We start from the raw sequence: 21,704 nt of genomic DNA on the forward strand, positions 1-21,704 counted from the left end.
GTATGTGAACCCCTTGGGATTACGTGGAGTTTTGCATGAATTGGGCATAAAATGTGCTCTGAATGTCATCTAAGTCACAACAATAGAAGAACACAGTCTGCTGAACATAATACTACACAAACATTAGATGTTGCCATGGTTTAATTGCACATAACATGTAAACATTCACAGTGCAGGGAGGAAAAAGTATGTGAACCTTTGGACTTAATAACTGGTTGACCCTCCTTTGGCAGCAATAACCTCAACCAAACGTTTCCTGTAGTTGCACATCAGACCTGCACAACGATTTGGAGTCATTTTGGACCACTCCTCTTCACAAAACTGTTTCAGTGTAGCAATATTCTTGGGATGTCTGGTGTGAATTGCTCTCTTAAGGTCATGCCACAGCATTTCAATCGGGCTGAGGTCAGGACTCTGACTGGGCCACTCCAGAAGGCGTATTCTGTGCTGTTGCAGCCATTGTTTTGTTGAATTACTTGTATGCTTTGGGTCATTGTCCTGTTGCATCACCCATCCTCTGCGGAGTTTCAGTTGGCGGACAGATGGTTGTACGTTTTCCTGCAAAATGTCTTGATAAACTCTGGAATTCATTTTCCCATCAATGACAATACGTCCAGGCCCTGAGGCAGCAAAGCAGCACCAAACCATGATGCTCCCTCCGCCATGTTTCACAGTGGGGATGAGGTTTTGATGTTGGTGTGCTGTGCCTTTTTTTCTTCACACATAGTGTTGTGTGTTCTTCCCAAACAACTCAATCTTGGTTTCATCTGTCCACAGGATATTTTGCCAGTAGTGCTGTGGAACATCCAGGTGCTCTTTTGCAAACTTCAAACGTGCTGCAATATTCTTTTTGGCCAGCAATGGCTTCCTCCGTGGTGTCCTCCCATGTACTCCATTCTTGTTTAATGTTTTCCTTATTGTAGATGTGTCAACAAAAATGTTAGCATGTGCCAGAGATTTCTGTAGGTCTTTAGCTGACACTCTGGGATTCCTCTTTACCTCATGCAGCATTCTGCGCTGTGCTCTTGCAGTCATTTTTACAGGACGACCATGCCTAGGGAGAGTAGCAACAGTGCTAAACTTTCTCCATTTGTAGACAGTCTGTCTTACCGTGGACACATGAACATCAAGGCTTTTGGAGATACTTTTGTAACCCTTTCCAGCTTCATGCAAGTCAACAATTCTTGATCGTAGGTCTTCTGAGAGCTCTTTTCTGCGAGGCATGGTTCACATCAGACAGTGCTTCTTGAAACCAGTAAACCCAAAACAGGTGTGTGTTTTTTAAGGGCAGGACAGCTGTCAGCAACACATCCAATATCATCACACTGATTGGAGTCAAGGTTGGCTCACTCCTGGCTCCAATTAGCTCTGGGAGAAGTCATTAAGCTAGGGCCTCACATACTTTTTCCTCCCTGCACTGTGAATGTTTACATGTTATGAGCAATTAAACCATGGCAACATCTAATGTTTGTGTAGTATTATGTTCAGCAGACTGTGTTCTTCTATTGTTGTGACTTAGATGACGTTCAGAGCACATTTTATGCCCAATTCATGCAAAACTCCATGGAATCCCAAGGGGTTCACATACTTTTTCTTGCAACTGTATGTACATATAACCGTGAAAGTCCAACATAAAAAGTCCAAATGAATATAGAAAAAACAACTCTTCAGGAATTCTTGGTGAGAAGGACCATGTATCTACTGGAAAATAAACCCACAATCCTGGTGCTTTAAAGGAATACACTGCAACAGTGAGTATATGGTAGAAATGGATCCTCACGTTCATATGTAGACTCGTATGAGAAACGGGTCAATAGGGCATCTCTCCTCTTAATGGAGGTAATGAAGTGATCTCTTCCATGCACAAAATCTTCCCTTTGTACATGGTCACTGTGTCCTCCAACAAGCCCTCTAAGCGGTCAGGTCGATTCTGCAAATGGAACTCAACAACCATATAAAGCGACCATAGTGCAGCACGTCCATTAAAAACTCATAGAAGTTTATTTAAATACACTCACATGGTAACAGTACATAAAGTGTGGTATATCAGTAATGATAAGGCGGTATAAAGTGCCTCCTACTGAACTGTCAGCATTCCGGCTCTGATGTCACCCAAGCTCCTCCCCAAGCGTATCGTCACACATCACATGACTTCATCACGGGTCCCCTTTAAAGATTTACAGCTCCGGGATTGTGGGTTTACATTCCAGTAGATATATGGTCCTTCTCACCAAGAATTCCTGAAGAGTTGTTTTTTATGTATTCATTTGGACTTTCTATGTTGGATTTTCACGTTTATATGCACATAGGTGATATTTGGACTTAGTGTTTTTTATTTGTGTTTTTTGAGCAGCGCAACACTTTTACACATATGTCTTTAACCACTTCCCGTCTAGCCCATGTATATAAACGGCCGGACAGAAGCAGTGCAGGGGCGGGTGGCCGTTTATAAACGGCCTCCCCGCCCCCTGCTTGAGCACGTTCCCTGGGAGCACGCAGCACCGATCGTTGTACGGGACCTCTGTGTGAGGTCCCGATCATGTGATCACTGATTGGCCAATCAGTGTTTACATGCAGAGTAGTAAGCAAGATGACACTTCTGACATCATTGCTTACTACGTGTGTAAATCTGTGAATAATCACAGAGGTCACATGGTACAAGACTATTCACAACAGCCTTGTACCATTTGCCAAAATATGACCAATCACAGCTCACACATTATTTCTCAATGGCTGCAAGAATGCAGCCAGGGAGAAGGAGAAATGATTGCTTTTACAGCCTTTATGGGTGTAAAAGCAATCAGTGTAAAAAAAAAATATATATTCTTCACCCCCCACAAGTAGTAGTTTCACTATGGTGACACTGTACTGCCAGGGTGACAGTATGTAACAAAAAAAACCCTTAAATAATAATATAAATAATAAAATAAAAATGTAAAAAAAATTTAGAAAAAATTTAATTTTTGGTTATAAACTAATTTGGGTTATTTTTTTGCTAAAAAGATAACTGAATAAATTTTGGCCAATATTTATAAAGAAAGATTATTTATTTGCAAAATTTTATAAGAAAAACATTTTTTTCTAAATTTGTGGACTTTGTCATTTATATAGCAAAAAAAATAAAAATCCCAGTGGTGAATAAATACCACCAAAATAAAGTTTTATCTGTCTCAAAAAAATGCTAAACAATTCATATGGGTACAGTGTTGCATGACCGCACAATTGAAATTCAAAGTGTGATAGCGCTGAAAGCTGAAAATTGGCCTGGACAGGAAGGGGGTGAAAGTGTCCGGACTTGAAATGGTTAAATAAGCTTGTTCAATTAGGCTTTGACAATAAAACCCAGAAGCTGATTGGCTACTATGCACAGCTGCACCGGATGTCATAGCCCCATGCAATTCTATCACTTGCCAAACGCAGCGTGCCCTACTCTTTTCCACCTTACCAGGATGCCAAGCCTTACAACCGCAACAATGTATATGTGGTCATCCAGCAGCCATCAAGAGGTTTTAACAGATGGTTGAGGTGCATTAAATATCGGCACAACCAACAGGTTTTGTCACATGATGATGCGTTGCAACACTAGCTTAAAGATTTGCAGCAATTTGACGCCTCCACTGAATTCAACTGCAGCAAACCAAATATGTATCTCTTCCTCACTGCCTGCTTGATTCCCATACCAGCGCACTTGAAATTCACTTGAATGGGTCGCACAGGGGCGGACTGACAACTCATGGGGCCCCCGGGCAATAGGGGATCATGGGGCCCCTGTGTCCTTGCCCAAACTCAAAAAGGCCTATGAAAAAGGTACCAGGGGCATCTCATGGGGCCCCCTACTCACCCCAGGCCCTCGGGCAGTGCCTGAGTTTCCAAATGGTCAGTCTGCCCCTGGGGTCGCATTTCACCCACTGAAAGTGAAAGGGTGTATAATTACTTCCGTGTGCGCACCCCTGGCCGCTGTCTCTGCAGCTAAGTGGGGGTAGCAGTTTGGGGATGGCTTAGCCACAAGGTTTTGCCGCCCCCCAACTGTTAGCGTGGATGAGCCCTAAGTCTATGTGAACGAGGCCTTGGTCTATATAGATTAGCCCTCCTGGATTGAATTAATGGATTATTACATCATACTTTGATATTCTACAGTAATGCGGCTTTTCTTTCCTTTATGGATTACATTAAAGTGGTTCTACAGGCAAAATATTTTTCATTCAAAAGTTTTTTATTTTAAAATTGCAAGGTTTCACATAGACAGTAACGAGAAGTTATAGAGTGTATATATGTGTATATATATATTTATTTTATAGAGGAATTGATGTTTATATGCACATATCTTGTTTTGTTAGAATTCGGTCCTCTATGTTCCTTCTGCAATCAAAAACTGTAGCGGCTGACTTTTAAAAAACACACTCACCTGTCCCTTGGTCCCGCGGTTTGTCCCCTGCAGCCTGTTTTACCAGCCGTCTTCTCTCCCTGGGCTCCAGCATCTTCAGTGTGGGCACCCGGCTGTGACAGTTTGCGGCTTCACAGCCGCATACCCACTACGCATGCGCGAGTAGTGCTGCACTTCCTCAATGGTCCTGTAGTCTTCTGGGACCTGTCACATGTCTCAAAAGACTACGGGGAGGGAGGACACCTTCCACTTCTGATCGCCTAGGCGATCAGAGCGGAAGTGGGAGCGGGTACCTGTCAAATTCGGGTACCCGCTCCCCCCCCGCCCCCCAAAGGTGCCAATGGGGAGCGGGGAACCAGTCTTTAAAGCGGAACTTCCCCTTTTAGGTGGAGCTCCGCTTTAAGTCTGTTGTAACCATTCATATTAAATGTCATTTTATTGACATCAATAAATTGTAAAAAAATTATTTAAAAAAAAAGATTATTCTATATTACGCACCTTCAAAATCCCACAACCTACTCTATTCTATACAGTTATAGAGCATATAGTCAGCCAAAATATACGGCATTCACATCAGAAATCATAAGAGAGCAATAAAATCCAATGTTGGGTTAATCTGCGTAAGGAAGGTATAGCATACAACAAGCTAGAGAGGGATATCAATCAATCCTCAGGCATTAGGGGTAGAGGGAGGAATCCCAAGGGCAAAGCCCACGGGCAGGTCCTGAAGAGTCGCCCTCCAGCTGATAGTGCAAAACAATATTTGTAGAAAAAAAAGATGCCTTAAATGATAAATAATGGGCTGACAATCAACTGAAACATGCAGAAGAAAAGAAGAAAGAAAGAAGAAAGGAAAAGAAAATACTAGTAAGAGGAGAAGGAAAGGAGAAGGAAAATAGAAGGGTTTCCCCCGAAGAGTTGAAAAGGAATAGGAGGGGGGGCAGGGGAAGATAAAATGAAAGAAGAAGAAAAGGAAAAGAGAATGTGAGGAGACCTAGGCGCCCAAGAAGAGAAGGCAGTGCTTAATCAAATTTAAGAAGGTGATGCTAAATTCATAAAGGAAGGCCCACGGTTCCCATGTGAGTTCACACATAGATTGTTTATCACACAAGCAACCTTTTCATGGATCATAATCCAGGCAAAATATTTTTTACCTTAAATCCTCATACACACGGGATGTTTTTACAGCGGCTGTTTTTGGCTTTTGACGTTTTTTTCTGCAGCCAGTAAACCCCCCAGCATGTAATCCTATGTGTCCATGCACACATAGGCTGTACTCAGTGTCTTTTGGCAGGGGCGTGTTTTGGCTGGAACACAAACTCAGGACTAGTGGGTTTCAAGGGGAGTTTTTTTAGCTGTCAAAACACTCTAACGCAGGAAAATGTGGTAAATCACGGCAAACCAGGGTATTTGGACTTTTTATTAACTCCAAAACATTTTTTGGGGGATAAAAAAACCTCTAAAAAAATGCAGCTAAGCGCTAATACAAAAACGCTAAAAAACTCAAATTTTTAGGGTGACTTTACACAGCTAACGTTACCAGCGTTATTAAAATGCCCGTGTGCATGGAGCCTAAAGAATTTGTTACCCATAATTTCATATTCCTGATATGTGCCTTCTGTACTATGCATTTGTATGAAAAATGATCCTGTTCTCTTTGTAGTGCTTCCTTTGTGTGAAATCCCTGGTTTTCCTGCTAGTACCTCTACTTTCCTAATTAAAACTGAGCACACTAGGCAAAATAACACAGCGTGGTCAGTTTTCTGGCTGTGTTGCAAACTCAGTGTGCTTTCCTCGAATGATCAGACTTCTTCTGCAGACCCCCCCCCTACACACACACACGCACCCAGCACAGCCATTCACTGGGATGCTCTGTGTGCTGCTGTTTCTCCTCCCCAGCTCTTATGCAGCTGAGAACAGAACAGAGGGGATGTAATCACTTTTAAAAAAAGGAAAATAAGTTTATTTAAAATGTTTTATAGTAATGTATACACAAATGTGTGCTTTCCTCGAATGATCAGGCTTCTTCTGCAGACCCCTCCCCCCCCCCTACACACACACACGCACCCAGCACAGCCATTCACTGGGATGCTCTGTGTGCTGCTGTTTCTCCTCCCCAGCTCTTATGCAGCTGAGAACAGAGGGGATGTAATCACTTTTAAAAAAAGGAAAATAAGTTTATTTAAAATGTTTTATAGTAATGTATACACAAATGTGTTGCCTTTCATTTCTATTTTAAATGGAATGGTTTGTTTTACACGTGAGGGTTTACATATACTTTAATGCATTCCCTGCATTATGGTAAAAAATGTCCCAGTGGTTTTATTGCACCCCCCTATACTTACCTGAGTCCTTTCTTGATCAAGCACTGTGCCCGAGTCCTCTCCTCACAGGACACAGAGGCAGCAGTGAGCTCTTTCTGCTGTCAATCAAATCCTGTGAGAAGGGAGCAGGGGGCAAGGCTGAGCAGTGCTGTGTGTGTCTATGGACGCACACAGCCGGGTCAAGAGCAAGCCCACAAGCAGCTTGCTATGGGGGCAGACGCAGAAGAGGAGGAGCAGAAAGCGGCAGTGGGGTACCCCAGAAGAGGAGTTTCCATTGTACAGAGCAGGTAAGTATAACATGTTATTATTATTGAAAAAAACAAAAGCTTTACAACCTCTTTAATTAACATCTATTACATTTTGTATCCTCGTTCACTCTGCAAAGGCTATTGAAAGCTCTCAGCACTGCTGGGACAGGAAATTCCACTGATGAGGTCATTCATCCTGTCCAATATACTTTATATGCACACATGGCGAGTTGCATCATTCTCAAAGTCCCAGAAACAAAATGCCGAAGGAAAATAAAAGTTAATGAGTATTAGACGTATTAGTCACTGTGTCATCAGATACAACATCAAAGCTAAACATATTTGTTATTATCTCGCAGAGATCCTTCTTGTGGTCCTTACACAGCGTACAAGCAGAGCTGAGCAAACAAGAGTCAATCAGATATTTTATTTTCCTCCGTCTAGTTCTGTATATCTCAGGTCCTAAAGCTTGTACATGTGCATCTGTGCAGCATAACAGACTGAGGATCTTGCAAAAATGGCAAATTAGTTCTCTGTCTTTCTCTTTTTTAACATTCTTTTAAGTATCTCATTGACATTTAGTTTGCAGAAGCACTGGGTGTCATAACTGCTTTCATCCTTTTTATGCTTCTCTGTTTCTGCATCCTAGTGCTGCTGATCGCCTGCAGTCTCTTTCAGCCATTTCCTGCCTACCTGCACTCTATCCAGCACCAGCTGCACATCATTGCCCGGTACCACCTTCCTGTTGGTGACAACAGCGGACAATGCCTGCGCAATGTTTGTCAGAACAGACACTTGGGGGTTTATTTACTAAAGCTGGAGAGTCCAAAATCAGACTCCCTTCAGCATAGAAACCAATCAGCTTCTAACCTCAGCTTGTTCAATGAAGCTTTGGCAATGAAACCTGGAAGCTGATTGGCTTCTATGCAGAAGTGAGCCTGATTTTGGACTCTCCAGCTTTAGTAAATAAACCCCTTGTTGTTTTCAGTAGTGGGGCATGTTACAGGGTGACAACATCGGAGAGCAATCAAGAGACAGTTGTCACCCATAACAGGAAGTTCTTAGACCAGACCCTTCATGGCGGGATCACCAGAAATTATTTTTAATGAAAGTTGCAGATTTGAGATTGCTGAAAATTACTTTTTAAATTACATTAATATCAGGTGTCAGCAGGTGTTTTTGTAATTTTGTGTTTTCATGCATTGTGATTCCCCTTTAAAATGCATGTAAATGATGAATTATGTACCAGTCTACTAAACAGAACCATTTTCATCCCTTTACATTTTAGCACGGTGCTTTTTTCTGTGGACAGTGGTATAAGAGTGTTTTCCTTGAAAAAAGTGTGTTACATAGAAATGAATGAGGCAGCACAACCATTAGAGAAGTGCTATGCACCTGTGGATGGTTCTTCCATGTGGCTATGATGCAGATGGATCAGGTGTCATACGGTTTCCTTACATTTTTCATTTATTGTGCAGAGTAATCAGCAGTGCAAAATACTATTAAATGTTCTTCCAGAATCATCTTTAACAACTAGGCACTTATCTACATCAAAAATTAGACAGTTTTAGTAATCCAGTAGACATGCAGTGCCTACATTCAGTAGGTTGTCAAAGTCTTGCTTCCTTAAAATGGTTGTAATGGTTGAAATATGAACAAAGCATATCCCTCTATAGTGTTTACTTGTCTCAATCTAAAGCACTAAGGGGTAGATTTACTAAAACTGAAGCATTCAGAATCTGGTGGAGCTGTGCATGGTAGCCAATCAGCTTCTAAGCAAACCTTGTTCAGTTACACTTTGACAATAGAACCTGGAAGCTGATTGGTTTCTATGTAAAGTTGCACCAGATTTTGCACTCTTCGGTTTTAGTAAATCAACCCCTAAGTGTCATTTCAGTCTGCTGCCTTGTTTCTCTGTTATAAGCCTGAGTCACTTCTGATAAGTTTTCCTGACACCAAGAGAAAAAAGGTGCCAGAAGAGGGCTCAGCCTGTGATTGACAGCCTCAGCTCTGTTCCTGTGTGCTGTTGAAGGGGGAGTGTCCCTTTCCTCCAATCAGCTCTCCTTACAGATGTAACTTCAGCACTGGTTGGACAGAGGAGCATCATTCTCCAGGTCACATTGATAAAACACAAGAAAATCTGCTTAAAGTGGTTGTAAACCCTTACCTATACCCGGTGAAGTGACTGGCCTCAGTTGATACACAGAGATGAAAGAAATATTGTCCTACATAAGTTGTACCTGTTTATCTACATCTGTATGTTCCCTACATCCATTCAAAGGGTAGAATCTACACATCTCAGATCTTTCAGCTCTGAAAATCAGGGGCGGGGAGCTGCAGTTACACACTATACATGAGTTCTGAGAGCTGATTAGAGGGAAGGGACACCCCCCTCCCCCAGTACACGTTAACAAAGCTGAGGCTGTCAATCACAGGCTGTGCCTTCCCCTGTCACCTTTTTTCTCTTGATGTCAGGAAAACTAGTCATAGCTGATTAATGCTGATAGCAGAGAGACAAGGCAGCAGACAGAAATGACACTCAGTACTCTGGACTGAGTACACACTATAGGGGGATATGCTTTGTTCATATTTCATGTCTGAAGTTTACAACCACTTAAGTTCACCCTGGCACCCAAGGCATGCTGAGATCAGGGGCGGACTGACCATTCGAACACTCAGGCACTGCCCGAGGGCCCGGGGTCAGTAGGGGACCCCATGAAATGCCCCTGGTACTTTTTATAGGCTTTTTTGAGTGTGCTTTGAGTGTGGGCAAGGACACAGGGGCCCCATGATCCCCTATTGTTCAGGGGCCCCATGAGTTGTCAGTCCGCCCCTGGCTGAGATCGTAAGCTGAGCTGGTCAACCAGAAATAAATTGCAAACCGATAATGAAGAAGTTTTTCTGCAATACAACCTAGCTTCCAGCTATTTTTAAAAAAGACCTTAGTTCCACATTTTCCATTGCGTTTTGCATTTTGCAGAAATGCACAGCAGTCCGTTTAACATGATTTCCTATGGGACAGGTTCACATTTCCGCGTTTTCACCCGGTGTGTTTTTTGAAAAGGGTCAGGGACTTTTTTAAATGCAAAACATTGCATTTTTGGTTCAATAGACTTCAATGGAAACGCTGCAGAAAAGCATGTAGTGTGTTTTTTATGTGTTTTTGATGAGTTTTAGTTGGAAAAAATGCAAAACGTATCAAAAACAAATGTACAAAAACGCAAAACGCACTACAGAAACAGATCAAAAGCAAACTGTATAGGTGTAAACCTAGCCTTAAAGTGGTTATAAGCCCTTATCTATGCCCAGTGAAGTGACTATCCTCGAATGATATACAAAGGTGAAACAAATCCTCCTACATACGTTGAACCTGTTTATTTGCAGTCATTTGTCCTGTGTATCCTTGTAAAGCTCAGAAATGAAAAGGATTTTGCAGATTCACAAAGCAGAGGGCAGGGATCTGCAGATACATACTGTGCAAGACCTCTGAGAGCTGATTGGAGGAAAGTGACCCACACCCCCTTCACACAGCCTATAGTAACAGTGCTGAGGCTGTCAATCAGCTGGAGGTCCCTCCCTTGTCACCTTTTTAGCTCTTGGTGTCCAGAAAACGTGTCAGAAGTGATTCATACTGATAGCAGAAGAACTAGACTGCAGAGAGAAATGACACTTAGGGGCTGATTTACTAAAGGCAAATAGACTGCACTTTCCAAAGTGCAGTTGCTCCAGAACTTAGTAAATGAGCAGAAGCTGACTTCCATCATCCAATCATGTGCAAGCAAAATAAGTTTTTTTCAATTTTTCTTGCACATGATTGGGTATTTCTTGCAAAGTGAATCCTTTCCTCATTTACAAAGCTCTGTAGCAATTGCACAGTGAAACTGCACCTTGTATGGGGCACAGTCAATTTATTTCAGGTAATTATATAGCACCGTCAATTTACACAGCACTTTACATCTATATTGTACATTCACATCAGTCCCTAACCCTCAAGGGGCATACAATCTAAGGTCCCTAACTCATGTTCATACATACACATACTAGGGTTAATTTACATAGGATCCAATTCATCTACCAGCATGTCTTTGGAGTGTGGGAGGAAACTGAAATACCTGGAGGAAACCCACGCAGGCACAGGGAGAACATGAACACTCCAGGCAGGTGGTGCCGTGGTTGGGATTTGAACCAACGACTCTAGTACTGCCAGGGGGAAGCGCTAACCATTTAGCCACTGTGCTGCCCGATTTGCCTCTAGTAAATCAACCCCATAGTTATTCATTGCACACTACAGGTTAGGATGCACCTAAGTAGTCAGAGCACTGAAAGTCTAAACAGAAAATGTAAGATGGCATGCTGGGACCTGTAGTTCTATAGTAGCTGGAGGGTTCCAAGATTCCCATTTGCAATCAGAAGAGAGATACAAGCACACCTGTCAGTGAAGTACAGGGGCTGCCATTGCCGGTCCATGCTATTTGCTTGGCTGTGCCTGCTTTCCATTCTTTGAAATCACAGACCCAGAACATACACTCACAATCTGCAATTGTCTGTATTTAGGATGGAAATTGTTGAAGCCAAAGGGACCGTACGACAACGATTAGTTAATCAGGGGCAGCAATGGTTCCTCCATAATTCTCTAATGACAGGTGTACTCCAGGCTCCATCACATCATGTGCATTGAGCTGCATTTTCCTGCACCCCACCGCACATGTATGCTGTGAACAGGACACATAGAAAACAAGGCCACAGGCTGGAGTTATTTTTAGACGGCAGCTTTCGGCGGTGCTGGAAAGTGGAAAGTAAAATTTAAAGACGGAAACTTGGCAGAAATAGCAGTACGTCTGCCCTCTGGGATCCCGCACTCTATCTGCTGGTAATAGTCGGAGCTCCGCCTGACCACATTGTTTTCAAGACCTCACCCTACGTTTCGTAAAAAGGAAAGTAGGAGGGAAATTCCCTGGAAGAAGCCTCAAAGCAGCTAATTGGTGGAGCGAAGGAAGTACGAGGACTATATAAGCAGATCAGCATGCTGTGTGTACTCAGCTGATTCACAATGAACTGTAGCAGTGTAGTGATGACTCCATCCTTCTCCATGTGGGGAGAAGCACAGCCAGGGCTCTTCCTGCAACCTGTATGGGACTATGTGCTATCTAAAGAGCACATCATCAGATCTCCCTTCTATCCAGTGCTGTTCTCCTTCACTGTCTACATGGCTTTCTGTCTCCCTTACCTGGCACTGGACATCCTCTGTCTGAGAATACCAGCCTTGAAGAAGTACCAAGTGCAGCCTAAATCCAGACCCACGTTGGCCATGGTGCTGCACTGCTTGGCACACACCGTCTACAGTCATCTGGTCTTCATATTCCCACTGAGTGTTGCCTATTGGTACTGGAGACCGGTGCAACTGCCATCGCTGGCGCCTGAGCTGCATCGCGTTGTGTTGGACATCATTGCCTGCATGCTGCTCTTTGACTTCCAGTACTTTGCCTGGCACTTGCTGCATCACAAGGTCCCCTGGCTGTACAAGACCTTCCACAAGACTCATCACAAGTACACGGCCACCTTTGCCTTGGCAACGCAATACTCCAGTGCATGGGAGATGCTGTCATTGGGGTTCTTTGCTAACGTCAGTCCAGTAATGTTGGGGTGTCATCCTTTGACTGAGATGGCCATCTTCATCATCCATATCTACCTGTCTGTGGAAGATCACTGTGGCTATGACTTTGCTTGGTCCACACACAGACTCGTGCCATTTGGTCTATGCGGAGGGCCAGGACATCATGACCTCCATCACCAAAAATTTGTCTGGAACTATGCACCTTATTTCACTCATTGGGACAAGCTGTTCAATACACTAGCACAGCAGACATCGAAGGAGCCGCAAGACTGATGTCATTGCACAGACTATATTGCCAGATTACAGACTATATTGCCAGATCTTCATCTCCAAGGCATCTAATGCTACCTGGTTGAAGGAGAAGACACTGGACTGTGGTCTCCAGGCTCTGGGATGACTGTGACACAGAACTGTTTGATAGACTTTCTGCTCTACACTGTTTCCAGAATAAGAGGTTATCCATGAGCTCTGATAAGATTTGCACTTTAAGAAAAAAAAGTTGATATTGTACATGTTGTATTTTTACATATTTATTACACTATGGAAACTCATTAGTGATAATTGTATTGTACGTGTTATTTAAATATATGCTAATTATGTTCTTAGGAATGTACTGTGGTAAATGCCACTAAAGAAAATGAAGGAAGCTTGTGTTGTACACTGAAGCACAAGGTACATGTTACACCGAAGAATGTCATAGTATGTATGCAGAAGGTTTGGGAAAGTATTTGCTGACTGATCATTGATGTGATAAATGATGAGTTTCTACTGCACTGAAGTAGTCGTTATTGCTTTATAAGGGTCAGGGAATTGATGTTAGAAAGAATGAATGTATGTTTAATTGTAAAAAGGATATAAAGAAAAAGCGAGGTGTTTCCAAGGGCCAAATATGCTCAGTGATTAGTGATGTAAAGTACTGAAGTTGATCTAGTAAAGCGTTTTATGTTTTTTTTAACCTTAAGTGTTAGCACTAGACACAGCTGGCTGTGAAAATCGTATCATCTACCATTTTCCCCTTTTTTATCTGATGATATATATATATTTTTTTGTTAAAAAAATGTGACTATATTTGTACAAAAGATGACATTAATAAATTATTATTTATTGTTAACAAGTACATGGTATCAGTGTGTTCACTATACTGTACATTATGCATTAGGTGTACAGTATATAAGGCATGGCTCCCAAATGTCTCTGATTTCGAGGGACTGTCCCTGATTTGGAACAAAGTTCCTCTGTCCCTCTTCCCTCCTCGTTTGTCCCTCATTTTGGTCTAATCTATATAGTTGTATATAAAATGCACTTTTTATCTTTCAAATACTAACCACAGGTGTCAAACTGGTGGCCCTCCAGCTGTTGCCAAACTACAAGTCCCATGAGGCATTGCAAAATTGACAGTTACAAGAATGACTCCCAAAGGTAGAGGCTTGATGGGACTTGTAGTTTTGCAACAGCTGGAGGGCCACCAGTTTGACACCCCTGTGCTAAACCTTTCATCCAATTTGTAAACTGCTGCATTTGTAAATTTCAATAACTAGTATAAAGGAATAGTAGTAGTAAATAAAAAAGCCCTTGTGGGTTTAACTAATCATTTTTTTTTTGTTTAATTGTCCTTTAAGAGTGTGTCCTATTCCTACATAGTTTTGCTAATAGGTGTCCTTGTTCCCATTTCAAAAAGTTGGGAGGTATGTATACGGTATCTAGTAATAACTGCTTCCAGCAATACACATTTGCCAGAATATGGGATACTTAAATGAACTTAAAGTAGAAATATAGGCTTTTCTTTCATTTTGGATAGAGCAAGGGACGGTTATATCCCGTCAGATTTTTTTCACCATTTATGTCCCATTGTGGAGATTTCCATTCACATCCTGTACCATAGTCAAACAGGAAGTGAGAGGAAATCCCTGCAAATTAAGGGAATTCCTTGGGGGGGCCCCAGGTCACCAGAACTAGTGTCCCCATTGGGACATTGAGTGAATCTCCCTAACGGGGGCACATATAGCAATAAAAACTGACAAGCACTCTAATCTCTCTCCACTCTATCCAAACTAAAAAAAATTCTGCCTTTAGTAATACTTTAAAGGGTTAGTTCACCTTTGCCAAAAAAATGCCTATGCAGATAAGGGGTGTCTGTAGATAAAGACAAACTGTGCAGCTCTGACTAAAGTTGAATAATGCCCCTGATAGAGGTGTAGGCCATTTACTTACCTTAAGAAGCCTGACTGGAATACTCCCAGGACATTGCTAAGTGAGGCCTAGTCATGACTACTCACCTCCACCATCACAGGAGTGAGCTCTCAAAGGCTGAGCTCAGAGCTACTTTATCAGGGGAGAGAAAGAGCATGTGAGATAGTTTGAATGAGAAAGAGCTCACTCCTGAGATGGTAAAAGTGAGAAGTAATGACTAGACCTCACTTAGCAACGTCCTAGCAACATCCTGGGAGTAATCCAGTCAGGCTTCATGAGGTATGTAAATGGCAAGGACATTATTCGACTTTGGTCAAAGCTGCACTGTTTGTTTTTATCTACCCCTTATCTGCATAGGCAGTTTTTTGTAAAGATGAACTAACCCTTTAACCACTTCCTGTCTGGACACTTTCACCCCCTTCCTGTCCAGGGCAATTTTCAGCTTTCAGCGCTATCACACTTTGAATGACAATTGCGCGGTCATGCAATACTGTACCCATATGAATTTTTTACCATTTTTTTGAGACAGATAAAGCTTTATTTTGGTGGTATTTATTCACCGCTGGGATTTTTATTTTTTCTGCTATGTAAATGAAAACGTCCAAAAATTTTGAAAAAAAGTGTTTTTTTAATAAAATTTTGCAAATAAATAATATTTCATCATAAATCTTGGCCAAAATTGATTTTGTTATTTTTTTAGTATAAAAAAAAATCCAAATTAGTTTATAACCAAAAATTATAATTTGTAAACTTTTTTATTACATTTTTATTTTATTTTTTTATATTATTATTTTTTATTTATTTTATTTTTTTACATACTGCCACCCTAGCAGTACAGTGTCACCATGGTGACACTGTACTTACTTGTGGGGGGTGATGAAGATTTTTTTTCTTTTACACTGATTGCTTTTACACACATATAGGATGTAAAAGCAATAATTTCTCTTTCTCTCTGTCTGCATTCTTGCAGTCATTGAGAAGTACTGAGTGAGCTGTGATTGGTCACAGCTTGTCACATGGTACAAGGCTGTTGTGGATAGCCTTGTACCATGTGACCTCTGTGATCATTCACAGATTTCACACGTAGTAAGCAATGATGTCACAAGTGACATCTTGCTTACTACTTTGCATGTGATCACTGATTGGCCAATCGCTGATCACATGATCGGGACCTCGTACAGAGGTCCCGTCCGACGATTGGTGTTTCACTGTGTCCGGAGGACACAGCGGGCACCGGATCGCATTGCTGCGCGCTCCCAGGGAGCGCGCACAGCTAGAAAAGGCGGGTGCCGTTTATGAACGGCAACCCGCCCCTGGACTGCCACCGCCCTGCCGTTTTAAACTGCAGGCGGATAGCAAGTGGTTAAATGAACATAAATTAGTTAATGGCAATGGTAATATAGCTAAACTAATTGTGATTTACATTTTTGGTCAGGTGAGATACATGGAGCTATAAACTGACAAAAATAGCCAAACAATAATGGTAAATAGGGGCTGAGTTATTAACCACTTCCCGACCGCCCCATAGCAGAAATACTGCTATAGGGCGTCACGGGTGCGCAAAAATCACATATATATATATATAAAAGTGATTTTGCTTTTCTGGGTAGGGGGCATGCACACGCCACGCGCACCCTACCCGCGCCGCCATTTTGCAGCTACAGCTGTCAATCACTGTGTCCTGGCTGGTGATTACCCGCCGGCGCCCTGTGATTACCGAGGATCTCCGACGGAGAGGAGGACTGTTGTGTTTACTAACAGTTCTCCTCTCTGTCAGCTCGGGCACACTGCTTTGAATGGCTGTACACAGCACAGCCATCCAAAGCAGTGTGCTTACAGTGAAGCACACAGACACAGCCCCCTAGTAAAACACTCCCTGCACACAGTTAGCCCTTTGATCGGCCCTCATGTTAACCCCTTCCTGCCCAGTGCTATTTATACAGTGTCAGTGCTTTTTTAGCACTGATCACTGTATTGGCGTCACTGGGGATGTCAGTGACACCAAGTCAGTTCCCCCCAGTGTCAGAATGTCTGCCGCAGTCCCGCCATAAGTCGCTGATCGCCACCATTACTAGTATATAAATATTTTCAGTAAATATACCACCATTTGTAAATGCTATAACTTTCACGTAAACCAATTAATTTACATGTATTGGGATTTTTTTTAGCAAAGACTTGTAGCAGAATACATTTTAGCCTAAATTTATGACGAAATTTGATTTTTCATTTTTTTTACTGGACATATTTAAAGCAAAAAGTCAAAAATATTGTTTTTTTCTCAAAATTGTTGGACTTTTGTTTTATAGCACAAAAAATAAAAAATGCACAGGTGATCAAATACCACCAAAAGAAAGCTCAATTCGTGGGAAAAAAAGGACGTAAATTTCATTTGGGTGCAACGTTGCATGACTGCGCAATCGTCAGTTAAAATAACGCAGCGCTTAACACAAAAAAATGGGCTGATCAGGAAGGGGGGTAAATCCTCAGGAGGGCAGGTGGTTAAAGACCAAGCAAAGAGTGTATGTTCACAATAAACAATCAGATTTAAAGTGTATGTATACTCCAACAATACATTTCCCTTATTTGCTCCATGTTCTGTTAAATAAACCATTGAAAGTGTTTCATTAAAGCTGTTTGACAAGTGCAAAAAAAAATATCTGTTCATCCAGCCAGGAATAGTGTGAGCTTATAACTTCCTGTGTTCTCTGATCTGGGCTGTCATCAGTCAGCATTGTGCTCTGCTATCCCTGTAGACTACAAGACACCTCCCCCTGTTATGAAGAAGAGACTGAGGTGTCATGTAGTCATAGCACACTCCTTGTACTAGGGTGACAGTACTGCTCAGTATGGACAGGACAGGAAGTATGGTAATGGCAGAACAAAGTGTAAAAAAAGAAAATGAATTCAGCCACCATCTAAGGACCTGTGAGCTGCAATACTATCAATTTTTGTTCTTGGATCTAGAACGCCTGCCAGCTACTGATAAACTGCTCTTTGAAAAGTGATCCACCATGGATTGCTTTTCAGAGGACAGGAAGAATTACCATGTGTCTGAAAGAGTCCTAATGGATGTGTGTTCATGTCAAATACAGATGAAACGTGTGGAAACAGAATGGCAGTTTTCTCTGCTTTTAACCCAATAACAGATAGTGCAGAAAAAATAGTAAAATGCATTGGACATTCATGCCTCAAATCTGAATGGTGGGATGAACTGCCAGCAGAGAGTATTAAAAAAAAAAGTGGCTACAAGCAATCTACCACTTGAGGAGAACAGCAGTCCCCCTTTGTACGGCTCTGAATCTTGCGCCAAGAGAGCAAGCCGGTCCCTAGCTGTAGAATATATCTGCTCTCCCAGCATCCTTCTGGTTCCCAAGCTCTCTGGTAGTTGTAGTTCAAACAGCACTAAGAAATATTGTATTGTCTAAAGGACTACAGGTCCCAAGATCCTGTGCTGTCATAAGAACTGGATCCACTCTGCTAACAGGAAGTGATGTAGCAGTCCCAGTACTGGGCACTAGAGGGAAAAGGAGTATTCACAGTCTCATCTGTAAGTGTCCCTGAATGGCAAAATGATATAGCCGGCACATCAGCGTTCAAAAACTGAATGTATTGATGGTGTGCTTGTCCATTGCTTTCCATGTATCTGTATATTGGAGTAATAGGGAGAATTCCTCTCTTGAATATTCAGCACTTATATATTGCTCTTATATATACCGTAGGTGTGCAAAAGTTGTGTACATTTATTAACCTCCCTGGTGGTATTCCCGAGTGTATCTCGGGGTAAAATTTTACCAAGAGCGGTAACCCCGATCTACAGTCGGGCTTACCATGCGGCGTTGCTCAGGGAGTCCCTGCAGTGCTTACCTTGTCCTTCGCTCCCGCGATGTGTCCCCTGCAGCGTCCCCGGCCATCTCCTCCGGCCGATGCCGGCATCCGGCTTCCGTGTTCTGGTCTCTGTGACGTCGGGACGTACGGGCGCTGGAACCGGCGGCAAATTTGAAATTTTTAAAAAATGGCATTTTTTAAAAAATGATTATTATATAGTAAAACATTGCTGTTTCAATGCATTTCACATATATTTTGTCCCGAGTGCTTTGTCCTGTGCCCTGCCTGCATTTTGACTGTTCTTTCTGCCTGGAAACTTAGAAAAGTCCAAGGTGTCCAAAAAGCATCCCTTTATGTCAAAAGCGGTTTTAGACCGGCTAGAGAACAGCGATAGTAAATTAGAACTACTTGCAGAATTGAGTGATAATGATTCGTGGGGGAAATTCGTCATCAGACACTGAAAACGTTTTTGCGACTTTGCTCAGCGATGTGCTAATTTGCCTCTGTATTTCAAATTTCAGTGTTTTTGGTTTGATTATATTATTGAATTAAATGTATTATTATTATATTATTATTTTTTATGATTATTAATTAAATTATAATTAATGATTTCGTGTTTCAAGTTTTATCATATCCGGAATGTTTACTAGACTGTTGTTCGGACAGATTTCAGTGAGTTATTCCTAAAAATTACAGCCTACAATAAAAAACTACATATTTCCATGCAAAAAAAATGGTACCGCTTTCAGCACCAAAAATCGGAAATAATCATACCGCCAGGGAGGTTAAAGTCAAAGTATCAGCATGGCAGCCAGGTAACTAACATTGCCACACGGAGAGACCTGCAATGACCACTACATAGTCCTCCAATGACAGCTGTATGTTAGAGCATTGTGAAGCCACAGGCTTGTGTTATATTTAGAAGGCAGCGGGGCTTTATGAAAAATGATAACAATTCAGACTGAATTTTGGTAAAAAATAGTAATAACATGGCTGTCTAAGATTATTTTGCTCTACTTAACCTGTTAGCTAGAAATTCCCGTGGCCATTGTTATCATGACTGTCCATTTCACAGTAAACAAATAGGAAGGAAATTCCCGGGAAAAAAAATCTCTGTGCAGTTAGATTAGTTCAGAAAGAAGGAGGACTATATAAGCAGATCAGCATGCTGTGTGTACTCAGCTGATTCACAATGAACTGTAGCAGTGTAGTGATGACTCCATCCTTCTCCATATGGGGAGAAGCACAGCCAAGACTCTTCCTGCAACCTGTATGGGACTATGTGCTATCTAAAGAGCACATCATCAGATCTCCCTTCTATCCTGTGCTGTTCTCCTTCACTGTCTACATGGCTTTCTGTCTCCCTTACCTGGCACTGGACATCCTCTGTCTGAGAATACCAGCCTTGAAGAAGTACCAAGTGCAGCCTAAATCCAGACCCACGTTGGCCATGGTGCTGCACTGCTTGGCACACACAGTCTACAGTCATCTGGTCTTCATATTCCCACTGAGCGTTGCCTATTGGTACTGGAGACCAGTGCAACTGCCATCGCTGGCGCCTGAGCTGCATCGCGTTGTTTTGGACATCATTGCCTGCATGCTGCTCTTTGACTTCCAGTATTTTGCCTGGCACTTGCTGCATCACAAGGTCCCCTGGCTGTACAAGACCTTCCACAAGATGCATCACAAGTACACGGCCACCTTTGCCTTGGCAACACAATACTCCAGTCCATGGGAGATGCTGTCATTGGGGTTCTTTGCTAACGTCAGTCCAGTAATGTTGGGGTGTCATCCTTTGACTGAGATGGCCATCTTCATCATCCATATCTACCTGTCTGTGGAAAATCACTGTGGCTATGACTTTGCTTGGTCCACACACAGACTGGTACCATTTGGTCTATGCGGAGGGCCAGGACATCATGACCTCCATCACCAAAAATTTGTCTGGAACTATGCACCTTATTTCACTCACTGGGACAAGCTGTTCAATACACTAGCACGGCAGACATCGAAGGAGCCGCATGACTGATGTCATTGCACAGACTATATTGCCAGATCTTCATCTCCAAGGCATCTAATGCTACCTGGTTGAAAGAGAAGACACTGGACTGTGGTCTCCAGGCCTTGGGATGTCTGTGACACAAAACTGAACTACCAGTATTTGATACATTGTGCTCTGAATTACAGTGTTCTTTGAAGCATTATCTTAGAAAAGGCAATGGGGTATTGTACGTTTGATAATTTTATGCATTTTTATTCTATCGTAAAAACGATATTTTTATATGCAATTAATGCTGTATGGAAAACTGCTGCTGCAGAAGGAAGAAAAGGAAACGTGTTGTACACCAATGTTATAAGGTACATGTTACAATAAAGACAGTCATAGTATGTGTACAGTATGTTCAGGAAAGTGATAATGTAAATGCAGCTGGTGATTGTGAAGTACTTGCTGATTGAGAATTGATAAGTGTGAAAAGTCATGTGTTTCTATTGCACTGAAATAAAGTTTATTACATCGTAAGTTCAGAAAAGTTACAGTATGTCAGAAAGAAATAGTGTATGTTTGTATGTAAAAACAAACCACTTCCACTTAGCCCCTACCATTTTTTGCTATACTGCACTGAGCTATTTTAACTGGTAATTGTGCGGTCATACAACGCAGTACCCAAACAAAATTTATATTGGTATTTCTTCATACAAATAGAGCTTTCTTGTGGTGGTATTCGATCATCACTGTTTTTTTTAATTTTTTTTTATTATGCAAATGAAAAAACACCAACAATTTGAAAAAAGAAACAATAATTCTTACTTACTGCTTTAGAAAAATATCCAATGAAAGTGTCAAAAAATCAAATTTCTTTATAAATTTAGGCCAAAAGGTGCACTGCTACATGTCTTTGTTGTCTATGCACACAAAGTTATTTGTACTAGATGTATCTGAAAATATTAACACATTACTATGTTTTTATCAAATGATGTAAATACTTATTTTTGTTGAAAAATGTTTGTCATATATTGCCAAAAGTATTGGGACACCTGCCTTTACACGCACATGAACTTTAATGGCATTCTAGTCTTAGTCTCTAGGGTTCAATATTGTGTGGGCCCTGCCCTTTGCA

General features: G+C 41.8%; 2 protein-coding genes across 2 annotated transcripts; both read left to right on the plus strand.

Moving 5' to 3' along the window:
- Window positions 1-11,973: 11,973 nt before the first annotated feature.
- LOC149449795 (cholesterol 25-hydroxylase-like protein) lies at window positions 11,974-13,687 on the plus strand. The gene has a single exon (XM_089692780.1). It carries the CDS (start codon window positions 12,007-12,009, stop codon window positions 12,841-12,843), a length of 837 nt encoding a protein of 278 aa, XP_089548906.1. The 5' UTR covers window positions 11,974-12,006; the 3' UTR covers window positions 12,844-13,687.
- A 6,090-nt stretch (window positions 13,688-19,777) lies between these two features.
- LOC149449796 (cholesterol 25-hydroxylase-like protein) lies at window positions 19,778-21,106 on the plus strand. The gene has a single exon (XM_089692745.1). The coding sequence runs from the start codon at window positions 19,778-19,780 to the stop codon at window positions 20,612-20,614; it is 837 nt and encodes a 278-aa protein (XP_089548871.1). The 3' UTR covers window positions 20,615-21,106.
- The last annotated feature ends 598 nt before the right edge of the window (window positions 21,107-21,704 follow it).

Source organism: Staurois parvus, unplaced genomic scaffold (genome assembly GCF_062004578.1).
Source record: "Staurois parvus isolate SC_StPar_1 unplaced genomic scaffold, SC_StPar_1.0 ptg000604l, whole genome shotgun sequence".
In the NCBI taxonomy this organism is placed as follows: Eukaryota; Metazoa; Chordata; class Amphibia; order Anura; family Ranidae; genus Staurois; species Staurois parvus.

Excerpts from the sequence above, each read along its gene's own strand:
- LOC149449795 (XM_089692780.1), top strand. The coding sequence starts at position 12,007 with ATGAACTGTAGCAGTGTAGTGATGACTCCATCCTTCTCCATGTGGGGA.
- LOC149449796 (XM_089692745.1), top strand. The coding sequence starts at position 19,778 with ATGAACTGTAGCAGTGTAGTGATGACTCCATCCTTCTCCATATGGGGA.